This window comes from Polistes dominula, unplaced genomic scaffold, assembly GCF_049000335.1.
Source record: "Polistes dominula isolate Pdom_NZ unplaced genomic scaffold, Pdom_raw_medaka contig_27, whole genome shotgun sequence".
Taxonomy (NCBI): Eukaryota; Metazoa; Arthropoda; class Insecta; order Hymenoptera; family Vespidae; genus Polistes; species Polistes dominula.
This window is the reverse complement of record NW_028300906.1, coordinates 4042501-4056832: the sequence shown is the minus strand read 5'-3', so window position 1 is coordinate 4056832 and position 14332 is coordinate 4042501. Positions and strand designations below refer to the sequence as shown.

General features: G+C 39.2%; 1 protein-coding gene across 7 annotated transcripts in view; it reads right to left on the bottom strand.

Moving 5' to 3' along the window:
• Positions 1 to 14332, bottom strand: part of LOC107067582 (bruno 3) — a 232715-nt gene that overhangs the window by 50010 nt on the left and 168373 nt on the right. The window contains exon 1 of one of the 7 annotated variants that reach the window (XM_089179547.1): positions 2732 to 2834. The exons of the other annotated variants lie outside the window; for them this stretch is intronic. Coding sequence (XP_089035673.1) covers positions 2732 to 2819 — 88 coding nt within the window. The 5' untranslated portion in view covers positions 2820 to 2834. Of the gene's footprint in view, positions 1 to 2731; positions 2835 to 14332 lie in introns of those variants that run through there. 7 annotated transcript variants of the gene reach the window in all.

Sequence of the window (14332 nt, the reverse complement as noted above, 5' to 3'; positions counted from 1 at the left end):
AAGAAAACTTTCAAACTCACCGAGATCCGACACTAGTTCGTCCGAAGTACAACCTACCATAGCCTTATTCTATACCCCAACCCACTTTTACTAATTTTGTGGCAAGAACAGAGAAGAAAACTGGCCGAAACGTTGTAGGGGTGGAGATGGCACCCCGTCGTCTTGTCTGTGAGAGGAACACACAGGCCTCCCTATGAACCGTTAATTTACCTCCGTGAAAATAAACCACAAGGGAATACACCGAGAAACTTTACTCTCCTCTCCTCTCCTCTTCTCTTCTCTTCTTTTCTCCTCCTTTTCATTCTAGTGTATATTTCGCTTTAACACCGGCGTACGAATTTCTGACTTCCAAGTAAAACTTTCGCTCACGAAATACTCTATCTCTCTCAACCCTCTTATTTTAGCATCCGTCGTCGCGTAGACATGATCAAATAACACAAACTCTTCCTCCACCCTTCTCCTATTACTTTCAAGAAAATATATCTTGTTTTTTAGTTTACCTAATTCTTTTTCTCTTTTTTCTTTTTCTTTCTTCTTTTTTTTCGAAACGCACACAATGTGTACAAATAATAGATAGTTCATTACAGTCTTGATGTTTTTTTTTTATTTGATAATAATTTTATATATCGTTATCGACGTTTGAAATTCAATTCGAGCAACTCAGTAAAGTTTCTCCTAAATGCGTCCTTGTAGTTAAGGAAAGTTTCGCCAACTTTGCGTTACACGCTCGATATCTACGTGGAATATCGACTTAGTATACGTGTACAAGTTTCCATGGTTAATCGTTCGGTGATATCGGGTCGTAGTTTGGCCCTTCGATTCGAACCAAAATTTGAAAATATCAAAAACATACATTTTTCGATGATTTTCAATTATTTTTTTTTTTTTTTTATAGAAATGATACGATGTAGATTATCTATAAAGGAAGAAAATAATATTCCTAACATAAATGATCAGAGATATGAATAAATTTCCCTTTATTGAGGTATCACCATGAAGAATTGCGATCGTTTATTGACCAAACCCAAGTATTCGTTTAATATACACTTATTCAGAATACCCAGAGGGGTTTATACCGGAGAACGCTTATCTGACCAACAAGAGTTTCATTTCGAGAAACGCAAACATCCTATAATTAAGCGGATCCGGTCAACACAAGCTGAAGGTAGAAGAATTACTCATAATTTCGGAGCGAATTAATATTTAGGCACACATTCATGTATATGCAAAAACAACAAAATTATCTTAACATTGGTAAATATAAATAATATAACAAAGAAATGATAATAAATTTATTGGATTATTACAGAATTTGTTCGAGCAGTTAGAAAAATCATGTTTAATCCTAAAGTTCATTTAAAAAATAACATTCAATTGGTTTTGGTAATTGTGGTGTTAGTGGTATAACCCGTTGTTTCATTATTTACAGGAAATACTAAAACATGAAACATATCTTTGCTGTTAATATTTCCGATGAAATGTTAATTAAAGTTTATGATATCGAAAACGGATCAGTAATAATCGATATTACCTTCTGATAAAGAATCTCCGAAGACTTTGGTGTTTAATAAGTTTTGGTAAACCCAAGATTTTAATCGAGCGTGCAGATAAAAGGCATGCCAAGGAACGGACGTTTAATCTAATCTTTGATCACGTCTTCGATAGATTTTCTTAATCCGGTTCGCTCGTGCTTGGAAATATTGGTAGGTAAAATGGAAGATAACGATGAAATTCTCATGTTTTACAAGAAGTTTTTTCAAAAACAAAAAACTGCTCAGCACGAAGCTTCAAAGAAACATTTATATCATTTATTTTCTAATTTTTGCGTGAATTATTATAAATTAAAAAAAAAAACAAGAAATATATTAATAATTGTATTACAAAATTTAGATGGAACAGAAATCGTCAAACTTCTCAAAAGTTTGTACTTTACTCAGAAGTATGGTCGACTGCACAATTACTCTCCAAAGTAACGTAGTATGAATTCCAGTTAGCCTCTCATATATTGACTCTTACTTATTGACTCAATAATAATCGCAGGACTTCATCGGGAAACCAACATCAAATGACGGCAAAGGGAATTGTATCCATCCGTAATAGTTCGATCTGTAGTTCGTCTATCAATAAAGCTAGAAGTGAAATCAACTTGGAATATAAACGATAGTTGTAGATCTTATTGTTGATACAATATTTACTCTCTCTTGACTAATTGCTTATCTCTCTGTCTCTCTTTCTCTATCTGCCTCTCTTTGACGTAGTTTCCGTGGTCACAAAATCGAACAAGACAAAGAGAAAATTATTGTGAAAAATGAATGTTTACTTGTTATAAATAAAAAAAAAAAAGAAAAATAATGTTAATTTAAATGGTTCGTTGTAATGATGAAGTAATTAACAAAGGAGCAACACGCGAAAAAGGCGTCGAAGCATGTTTGTCAAGAGCACAGTTATAGTACTGGTTGTACCTTAGGTGTGAAACCGCCGTTGTTGTTTACGCGTGTTTACGAATGCAAAGTGTTTGCTAGCATTGTGTGCAGAGCCGCGTGCGGTGCGTGTATACGGAGCATTCAATGGGACCTGGCGTGCGTGTCGCGCGTGCAAGGGAGAAAGAGACAGAGTGTGGAGGAGATGCCTACATGTGCAAGAGAGGGTGTAAGCACACTTGGCAAGGTGCCATTTAGGGGTTGAACCGATGAGGGAGGGAAAGAGAGAAGAAGAGGGTTGGTCGGCCTACCCTTGCTTTGCCTTGCCATGCCTTGCCTTGCCTTGCCTTGCCTTGCCTTGCCTTCCCCTGCCTTCCCTTGCCTTCCCTTGCCTTTCATAACCCCCGTACCTTTACATGCGGATGTGGAAAAGACGGTGGCTTTCTTCTTCTTCCTTCTTCCATCTTTCTCAACTACCCTCATTCTTTTTTATCTTTATCTCATTTCTCTGTAAATACATTTCAAGCTAATGTCCACACTATTAAAAAAAAAACTTCTCCCAAATCCGAACGATTTCTTTTCTTTTCTTTTGCTATTATTTCAATTGCAATTTTGCAAGGAATTAATTGATATATTATTATTGAAATGCATTGGTTGACAATTACTAAACGCATGAGTTTAATTAAAGTTTGCCGAGAGAAAAAACAGTTTCAGCTGATTTGTAGAGAGAAAGATAGAGATAGAGGGATATACGAGTATGGTCATTGTGCAATCTCATGGCCGTTGACACATTTTGCTTTTTCGCGAAACGCACGCGTGACATGGCCGCAACAAGCGCGCGAAACACGTCTGTAACACGCACGTCCGTGCGGTTGAAACGGACGCGACAATGAGGTCCGGTCTTATTGATTCGTTAACAATGTGACTGGCATGACGGACAAAAGAACAATGTCGGCCTCTACGTCACTGGTTACTGTCCCTACTTCACCCCGCTCTACTGGCGGATGTACTGAAGGGATGATAGAAACATGTATACACCGCCACTAAAATATACTATTTCGATGACGTTATGCCGTAGTAATAATGAGTACGTGAAAGAGGTGCGGACGAGTCGTGTATTTTGTGGTTCCTACAAATGAATTTAGGCTTTTTTCTTATCATCCCCCTACCTCATTACTTTCTTATTATTCTCTTCAATTTAAAATCAACTAAATGTGAAATTCGATTAGAGTTTGCCGATGTATAATCACTGCGAACTAAAATGAAGTTGACGTTTAATCAATCGTTTGATATTAAATCGATCACAAGCTTTCTGTAATTCATGCCTGTAAATTGCACCGGAACGTGATTCGAATTAGTTTTGACAAGAACAACAACAAAAAATAGGAAACTCTCGAAAAGGTTCTCCAGGGGAATTGAATATATTGAAAATTGACGTCATATTCGATACGCTCGATGAACAATAGGGAAAAAGGGAAAAAGCAATTTAATGATAAACCATGAATACTTGAAATAATATTCGCTTTGGGATGTCGGTTTGTTACGCATTTCTAAGTCACCCTATAGACGGTGCTTACGTGGCACAGAATTCACCCCTAACAACAGAGGCACCCTAAGCGATAGTATATGCCGGGCCAACGGCGCTCGCTGTTACGTTCGAAGCTCATTCACGACATTGATTTTCCTTTTGGAGTCCCTTCGTCTTCATGGCGTCCTCGCTACTATCCTGAACTTGCGTCACAACGGGGAACGTGTCATTGCCCTCGAAAAATGGCGATCCTCCTTTTTTAGGACGACCAACTACTGATTAGACAAAGCCCCGGGTGAGCCTCGCTTGCGAGAGAAAAGCCTGCCGAGTTGCGATACGCTTTCTCTTTCTCTTTCTTTCTACTTCCACGTAGCTAAGTCTGCTTCATATAAGAACCACCCTTCCTTCCACTTCTCATCCTCCCTTCGCCATTTCTGCGCCATCACGTACGAAAAGGAGGCAGAGTCCCGACTTCTTTGGAAGTTCAGATAAGACGAAAGAGAGAGAGAGAGAGAGAGTTGCTGTGTGTGATGGCTCTAGGTCGAATGTAAAAGAAATCGACTTTTTTTTCTCAAAGTCAAGAGAGATTTTATGAGAAAAAAAATATTCCCATAAAGCTCGGATTTGTAATGAAGCAAGTGTAGGGCAAAAAATATAGTCTCGTTCTTGGTTTGATAAAACCTAACGTAACGCAATTATTCTGTATGTTCTTTGGTAATAAATTTGTATCAGTCGATGTTTCAATGAAATAAAAAACGAAAAATATATGCAGGAAATTCACATTGCCGAAATTGCGTGTGGAAATTGAAATCAGGGTTGACGTTATATACGAAGGGTGAATTTCGTGAACAAACAATAAGAAAACTACTGTGGCGAAATCGTCAAGGTTCTTGTTAAAATACGACAAGGTGGTTTAACGTTGCGGCCTAGGCTAGAAAGGGGAAAAAAGAATAAAAAAGAAACGCGCTTAGTATTTAATATTAATGGCACCATTCGTGTCCATGTCACGTAGCTTTGGTCCCATCTGATTTCCCTTCCCTTTTTATTCTTCTTACCGTAATCGTTTTCTCTCCTCCCGTAACGCGCGATATTATGATTGAGAGATTCTCCTTTATCTACGTACACACCCAAAGCCTATATTTAACGTGAATATTAGAGTCATTCATTCATCAACTCGCCATCGTCGGGAGTGTGTCAAGAATTAATATTTGAATAAAATTGTTCGAGGTAAAGCTATGAAAAGAAAGGGAGAGAAAGAGAGAACGTATAAACCAAATAAAATGAAGATGAAGTATGATTACACATAGATTATTAAGTATAGTGTATGACGAGCAATTTTACCAACAAAATTTGTCGAACATTATTCAATCTGGACAAATATATTTTTTAGATAGAAACTCTTTTCGATAGACTATCTAATTGTTTCTACATATTTCTGCAAATTAAATAGTGAAAGAGAGAGAGAGAGAGAGAGAGAGAGAGAGGACGAGGGAGGAAGGAAAAGAGATTGCGGCACATAGACGAATAAATATTTTACAGTTCCGTTTCAATTTCCACCCTCGTTCAGGATATTAATTTACCGTATCAAATTTTCGTGTTAATATCGCGCTTAATTTACATTTTATCGTCCAAATATTCATTAAACGTGTGTTATTTAATATCTGGTTGTACAAGGGAGAGGATATATTGATTGAGATACTAATGATGGAGCGAGCGAGAGAGAAAGAGAGAATCTCCTGATAGGAACATGAAATACGTCAATCTTTTTTATCGTATAGTTCGTTAATTATTCTCGGATGTGATAGGTGAATCGATGATTTCCGTGAGAAGATATAAAATATTAACAAAAGTATGAAGATGATAAATTAGACGAATCAAACGAGTATCTTCGAGAATATTTTCTTGAGAAATGTCCACAATGTGGGAATGAGTTTGTAAAATCTATTTTCATTATTATTCTCTTTCTCACTTTCCCTTCCTTATCTCGAACGAATCGATATTAAATGACATTTTGTAGAAAAGTAAAAAAAAAAAAAAAAAAGAAAAGAAAAGAAAAGAAGTTTGATATTCTCAAGGTATTCTCGTAATCCCTTGTACCTTCGTTTTTAGTTTAATATCTCTTCTATTCGCCGATCGAAGTTATCTCAAACGCTTCTTACGTATACTTCCCCATTATATCTGCCAAATATTCTCATATATCTTCGTCAAGATGAATATTCCCCAGGTAGGTTGCACATAATACTCTCATGCAGGAGCACGCCGTCGTCGTAGGTGTACCCCTTAAATATCCAGAAAGCGTTCGCTCGTGTGCCATCGAAACTTGAAGAGAAATTATCCATTTCGGCGGGCCGATAAATCAGCACTACCATCGCCATCCACCGTAGTAAAATGAAATTTACGGACGTGGATGCGTTTTTCACCGAGCAAGCCTCCCCGAACGAGCGAACTACCGTCAAGGTTTCCGCTCTAGTCAGCGTTGGAGAGGAAATGCGATTTTTTTTTTATCGCTCAGGTACTACCAGAGGAAAGACTAACCAGGGATGTACAGAAAAAGAAGGGAAAAGAGGGAATGTAAAAAAGAGGCAAGTTAAAAAGAGAGAGAGAGAGAGAGAGAGAATGCTCAACCGAGTCGTCGATGCGAGAAGCCGCGAATCCCCAAAAGGGCTATTCCAATTTAATGTCCGTTAATCGTATTACGTTTTGACTTTGCAGCCACCCCTTTTCCCATCCCTATCCCTCATCCTTTTCCTCTCTTCTCCTGCAGCCATCGCTTCTCTCATTTTTTACGAACTCGACCTTCCCTTTCTCTCGTCTCGACTACTACAGTAAAAGAGGTACAGAGTCGAAAAGCAAGCATTTTGTGCTGTAGGAATGTTAATACTTGTTTATCCCCTTCTAATTTAGCACCGAGAATTAAAACCACAATTTCCTCGCTCGCTCGGATGCTCGATCGTGCATGCGAACGTTTACGCGAGTAGGTACAGCATGTACCTAATAGAATTACCATGCAATCACGGGTGTACTACTACCAAGTTGTTGTTTGTTTCACGTAAATGCGAACGAACCATTGCCACCTGTCTCCTTCACTGCCTAAGCTTTTTCAATGTACGCTAAATATATCTACATACATTTACGTGTTTATGTCTTTACTCGAAGCTACCACATTTTACGAGCTGTTGTAATTTCGAAGGCTATTCGTGTTCTTTTTGGCCGACGCGAACGATCGCGAGTAAGATCTTAAAGAGCGCACTTTCTAGGTGTTCTTCTATCGTGCGACTCAGTACGTGACAAGAATTTCATCTACTATGTCAGCCGATCGCGATGAAAACTCCGAAATAAAATGATAAGGCTCTCTCCTTTTATCATTCTATTTCTATCCTCGTACACTCGTAGCAAGAGAACTCGTTGACATTAACTATAGATACATCCGTATATGTAGAACATGTATATCTAAAAGTTTGACTAAAATTCCATCTCTCGACGTTAGAAATAATATCGGAATAAAAAGCCTTTGAATTTCACACAAGACTTGTTTTTCATTAAAATACTTCTCTCTTTTAGTGGTGGTAGAGCGCGCGAATGCGCCCTCGCGCGCGTATAGAAAGAAAGAAAGAAAGAAAGAAAGAAAGAAAGCAAGAGAGAGAGAGAAAGATATTTGGGAAAAATCGTCATCTCTTTGAAAGGTAGTCGGACTCTGGGTTTGCGCTAGCTCGCTCGCTTGCTCGCGCGCGCGCAAACAGAGTTGCGCACATATAGGAGTTATCATAAACGGCGGAAGTACGCGAAGCGAGTGTAGAAACGGGTTGGGACCGGCAAAAAATGTGCCGCGGGGGAGTATACAGTGAAGGATAAAGAAACGGCGAAAGAGAGAACGTGAATTTAAAGCTAGGACGACGATGGGATGGTGGTAGTAGTTGGACTGTTGACCGTGTATCCGTATTGGTGGTTGTAGCGGTCGTGATGGTAGTGGTACTAGTGGTGATGGTTGTACCAATGGTGGTGCTGGTGGTGGTGGTGGTCGAAAGCTTCGGGGCAGCAGTTTTGGGGTTTGCCCGTCCATTCGAGCGTCCGTCCACGGTCCGAAGGGCTTTCGAACGAACGTTGCCCGTAGTTTTATAATTATTGTGACGCCCCGGGGGCTTATGAGATCGAGCTTCGTCGGCCATACGGTCTCTCGATATACTTGTATGCACGCGCACGTGTCACTCTCGCACGCTCGTCTCACATCCCATGCACGCGAGAATTTGCAGAGGGACATGAAAGAGAAAGCGAGAGAGAGAGAGAGAGAGAGAGAGAGAGAGAGAGAGAACTCTACAAGCCTTTATAAATGAAAGTATGTATGTATTTCGCATTTACAGTATACATAGGTATATACCAACTGGTATACGCGCGTTGTTAGTGAAATTGTGTGGGTCTCTCTCGGTCTTTTATTTTTTTCCTTTTTGTCTTACTTCAACATTTCATGCATTTCTCATTTCATGTTTATCTATCTATGTATTCATGCATTTATGTATCTACTCATATCTATCTATCAATCGATCTATGTATTCGTACGCTTGTCTATTTGTTCGTCTATATGTCCAGTCATCCATCTATAGGTAAGTACATATTCCATAACGACGTCGAGACGAGTTATATTCGAAGATACATTGTTTGTCTATCAATTATCTGCTCCTATATGATTTCGAAATAGTTTTATTGAAAGCTCATTTCTCGACTGTTACGTTAGATAACTAATAAGAAGTTTTGAAAAAGCAATTTGGACTAGGTCAGAAAAAAGGATAAACTTTCGCTTCGATAAACTTTAATTTCAAAGTTTCTACATTGAGAAATGAGATGTTTTTAAAAAGTTGTATTTTTTGTTTCTTTTTGTAGAAAGATCTAAATTTTTCCGCTTGCATACAAACGAAAGAGGAGTAATATTAGTAGCGGGGTGGTGGTGGTACGTGGTTAATACCTTGCTTGTAACGTTTCAAACGTGGTGGGAGGTCGCAGCAGATTATCACACGATAACCACGATCGAATTGCTTTTCGATAAGCCTGCTTCGTGAAAATATTTTCTCGCGTAAAAGCCTAATGTCGAAGAGTTTTCATATAACCTCGGCAAGCAAGAAGGATCGTTCGACACTCACCGAAGAGTATTAGATTTTCCATTACACGATAAACATACAGTCGTATTCCATCGTAACGAGTTTTGTAGTGCATTATGGCCGCCAGTATATCGGTCGCAGGAAAAATGGGTGAGAGAACGAGGGAAAAAGAGAAAGGGGGTGATGGTGGAGGGTGTGGGCAGGAAAGGGCGGAGTCAGAGGCTGGTGCAGCAAAACGCCCTGTAAAACTCTTCGTTACGATTACGAGGTGGTCGTTGCTATGCCCGTCATCCGGCAACGGTCACGTTTCTACTACGACGGATACGATGTGGATTATTAAACTTGTACCGTAGACTGGAGGATGGTTTATGGATTTTCGATGCTCGACACGGCTTCGTGAAAATCTTGAAAGTGGATCGCGTGTCTCTTATCGATTACATAAATACATTAGCGCGACACGGTATTATACGCAATCCGAAAAGGAGTCAAGATCAAAGTTTTTTCTCCATATTAAAACTATATAGAGAATAGGAAATAAAAATAAAATGATTGAAGAGAAAAGTGTCTGCCAAAAAGATCATCCCAATTTGTTGAATTCGATTAACTCGAGTCCAACGAGAAACGGTAGGAATTTTTCGAAGGGAATACGCGAAAGGTGAAAAGAGAGGGAGCGTGAGAGGGAAAGAGCCAAAATAAAAAAAAAACGTTGGCGTTATGATTATGACGTGGTCGTTGCGATGGCGTACCACCGCTGGCGGCAATGGTCACACGAAGTGGTGCCGCTGGATACAACAGTAATGGATTATTAAATTTCTAACGTAGTACCGTGGCACATGGCTGTAACGTTCGGCCCCTGTAAAGCCACAGAAGTGTCGTTTCCTTCCTAATGGCTTGCGCGGACTTCTCGCGAAGTACATTGCAACGGCGGTTACTATTATTAATAACATCATTACCATCGTTGAGGATGCGTAGCGTTACGACCTTTGTGTGTTTCGACTTCTCTTTTTCTCCCTTTCTTCCCCCTCGGTAGTTGCAGGTATATTGTTCTCCATGAAGACGATACCATCTTCTCTAGTCGGTAAAGCTACATTTTTCCTTTACTTCTCCCATACGACGAGAGAAGTGTCCGCCGGTTATGGAAAAACTCCACCGACAACAACTTTTTCCAAGAGACCCTTCTTCTATGTCACGTAGCTAATTACTTTTTATCTTTTTCTTTTTCTTTCTCTCTCTATTTTTTTCTTTACTATTCTCTTTTTCTACCATGCAACGTTCAGTTTTTGAATTATAGGTTGGATGTATATTTTATATTATGATCAAAATAGTTATTATTTTATATTACGTTTCTCCTTCTTTCAACCAACCTTCTTCTCTATAAGAGTAACATACAAAATTTCATTTGAAAAATTTCAAATACGTATTCTATGAATATCAAAGCGGAACATATAAAAGCTTCTAGGTATATAAAAGCCGAATATTAAAAACAATCTGGCCGTTCTGCGAAATGATCAAACTGATCATTATTCGTGCGTTAGCAGGTTACAGCGTGAGACGCATAATATATCGCGACATGGGTAGAAAATAGCGTCATTCAGCAGTGAAATAAAGCCGTATAACCAGAGAAATAGATAGACATACAAACAGACAGAAAGAGGGAAATAGAAATCCTATAAATATAACGCAATAACCAAAGCGAATTGAATCCGCTGACAATATCCGTGAGGATGTTATCGAATCTGTGCTAGGTGTTGTGCGACAAGGTGTTGCAGTCGCGTCAAGCCAAGTCAATGCGAAAACAACGAACCTTCGAAGCGGTTCGTGCCGTTAAATCGTCCATTTTTACGAGCAAAAATAAATCAGTTCAAAGACATGCTGCCATTAAATTCGAAACAGGATTCGGATTGTTGAAGGTTCGTGGAACGTGCGATGGGGTTCTTATAACTATAGTCGCTAATACAATTTTAGTTATATCGAAAAATGTAGTATTCTATCTACAATTCGTAAATGTTACTTATTATATATAAAATAATAAATAATTTTGAGTATATCCAGATGCGAAAGAGTCAAATCATTGTAGGTGAAATGATGACGATGAAAAGAAGATTTAAGAGTGAGAAGAACAGTAGCATGACTGTAAAGGAGAAGAGGAGTTCTGTTAAGCCGCCTACTACCATTGCCCGTTGGTTATTCAATAGCACACAGAACGACGAGCTTTACGGGTCTGTGGAACATGTCAAATCAGGATGGGTAATGCACGAATGTAAAGGTTTATGGCCAATATGGAGTATTTACGGTTGACGGGCAAAAGCTGTCGTATGGAAGCCGATAGAAGGGAACCTATACTGAAGAAGAAAAAGATCCTATACATCTGTCTTCTTCTTTCGTTTACTTTATTCGCTTTTCCAACCATTTCTTTCTCACTCTCTTCTGTTTCTTTTTTCTTTCTTTTCGCTTTTCTCAACGTCTTGAAAGGTCTTTACCGTTGAAAGCGCCTTCCTCTGGACGAGTAAGAATATCGGAAGTACCAGAGCCAAGCAAGAGTCGAGAAAGAAGAAGGCGAAGTCCTTTGCCGTTTTCGCGAGGCCCTTTCTGGCAAGACCGGTAATCGCATTAATATAAGAACGGTAAATCTTTCCTTTCCCAACCACAATAGTCTACCCTTCCTTCGTCGTTCGGTGGTGGTCTAAGTCATGCGAACAAAAGGATTCAACTTCCTTCCTTGGATACCGAAACGTTCCCGATTTACATTCTTAAAGAGACAACGATAAAGATCTTTCCTAGTTATCGATGCAACTTTTGGATCTTATTTTTTTCAATTATTTCATTTGTATAATTAAATCTCTTTTTAAATTAAACTTTACGCGATTATTATTTTTCAAATAAGATGTATCATGCGATACTTATCGAAATTTTACAAGCATAGCGTGACTCTAACAAGTAACAATTGTGATGTTCGATCGTCGAGATATACCCTAATGCAATAAAATAGAAAGTATCATACTCACGCGATTCGTTATTTGCATTTTCCACTTTTGCACGTGTAATTTCTATCGATAGCAGCTTCGTTCATCGATGCCAATTATTTTTCGTTTAACAATACGACTGGCATGACATTCATGTAACTATGAAGTTAGAGTGTGTAAGTTCTTATTAGAAAATAGTCGTCCTATCCCCATCCTCTTTCTCTCGCCGCGGACGTTTCATATCGGCGACGTTAAATCAAAGCGAACAACCTACCGCGAAGATCGTCGGAAATCCAGAGACGGCGGGTAACTTGAATGCAGACACGCGAAATCTAGACGGTAAATCACCAGGAGTCTCGTCGAGCTCCTGTCGGAGAGATCCCGCTACTTGCTCGTCCTACGAAGCATTTATTAATCGCTCAGCTCCTAAATCCCGTGGCGCAGCTGGCCTCGAAATGTTTGTACCTACGTATTGCAAAGTAAAGCGCACAGTAGAGGGGACCTAGAGGGGACGTTCAGGGGACGTTCAGGGGACGTAGAAGGGATGCAGAGGGGACGTACAGTCCTCTGGGAGAGGATTAGGTCGGACATATTGAGAGCTTCCAACTCCCTCTTTCTCTCTCTCTCTCTCTCTCTCCACCCAACACCCACCACAACTACCATTGAGCTTCGAGGTGAACGTGAAGCTACTGCTGGTCCTGCAGTGCGAACAACCTAATAAGGTTTTGTCTTTTTATTTCTTTTCTCTTCTTTTCTTTCTACTTTATCTCTTCTTCTTATTATTCTTTTTCTTTTTGTCACTGTGAAAACATTAATATCAAACCTTCATTTCTTTTTTTATCCCTTATTCCCGCTGCTTTTCATATATTACGTTTCTCTATCCATGCGTTTAATGAAAGACAAATGAAATAATGGAAAAAAATCAAATACGTATATATATATATGGACAAAAATTGAAATATTCTGTTTGTGAGAGAAATTTGTAAAAAGGAAAAAGCAAGAAATCGAAAAAAAGCAAATAAAATAGAAAATCGTTATACAATTCACGACGAAACTGATTCATACAGGTCGTACGTGCAATGAAGTTGCTTGTGAAATTGGTGATTGGCAAAAAAAAAAAGGAAAGCGATATATAGGTATACGTATACAAAGAGGGATAGGGAAAGAGAGATATGCAGCTGTAAAAAATTCGAGCTGTATTTCGAATGATCGAGATAACAGTTCTAAAACGCAGTCGATTTCGAACGCGTCGGCACAATACAGACAGATGACGGTGGAATATCCCCCTCGATGGTATTGCTGACGGGATGTACGAGTCAATAATTTCCTCACTCTAGCATTTTATGAGGGAGTATTATATGGGCGCTGGTTATCGATGATTAATCTCGGTGCTGTCACTTGCAAACCCAGGATTCGCGTCTCGAATGTATCGGCGCTTATTCGCCTACGCTACCAATTCCATCCTTTCATAGAGATCGCATTCCTTTCGCATCATCGATGATTCTAACGCATTAAAATGTTGAAAAAAAAATAAAGACACAAGGGAAAAAGGGTTTGAGTAAAATTTGATGCTATGTTATAGTTTTGTGAAAAAAAAGGGAGCTTAACGATACATGTTGAAATGCCTATTAGAAGGCCTTTAAACGGTTTAAAGGAACGTGAAAGTTACGTAACGCGTCTCTCGGGAATGACTGAGCTCTACACAGCACAGTGTAGAACGGAGTAACAAAGCAACACGTTCCGTCTTTCACGAAAAAGGGGCTAGGGTAATGGTGGATTGCAATATTATTACAAGTTAATGCATAGAATCGTTCCCTCTCTAACGTTTTCGCCTCTACTTTGTTCAATGTTCTTCGTACTCTTGCGTAGAACCACGCGAACCGCACAAATATACCTTGAAAGCTCTGTTTGAGGAGAGCAAGACCAAAAGAAAGGGAGAGAAAGAAAAAGCGAACTAGGGTGCTTTCGCCATTGTCCGTGGTGTTACTTCGTCCTGCGACCCTCTTCCTCCTCGCACTCCTACGGGACTCTCGAGGCTTGCCTCCGAATAATATTTCGTTCCATTATTCATAAACATTTTATAATCTTCTTAGCACAGTGAATTATTGCCGTTCGCGCAATTGAAATAATGCGGATTCGTGGTCCATGCTAGAAGTCTTTTTCTCTTTCTTTTTCTCTTTCTTTCTTTCTTTCATTCTTTCTTTTAGCGCGAGCTTTTTTGCTAACGTGAGTATGTGAAAAACTGCAGAGAAAATGAGAGAGAGTGAAAGACAGAGAAAGAGAAAGAGGGGTAGGACGAAAGCAGTAAGGAATTGCACGACAACGAGAATA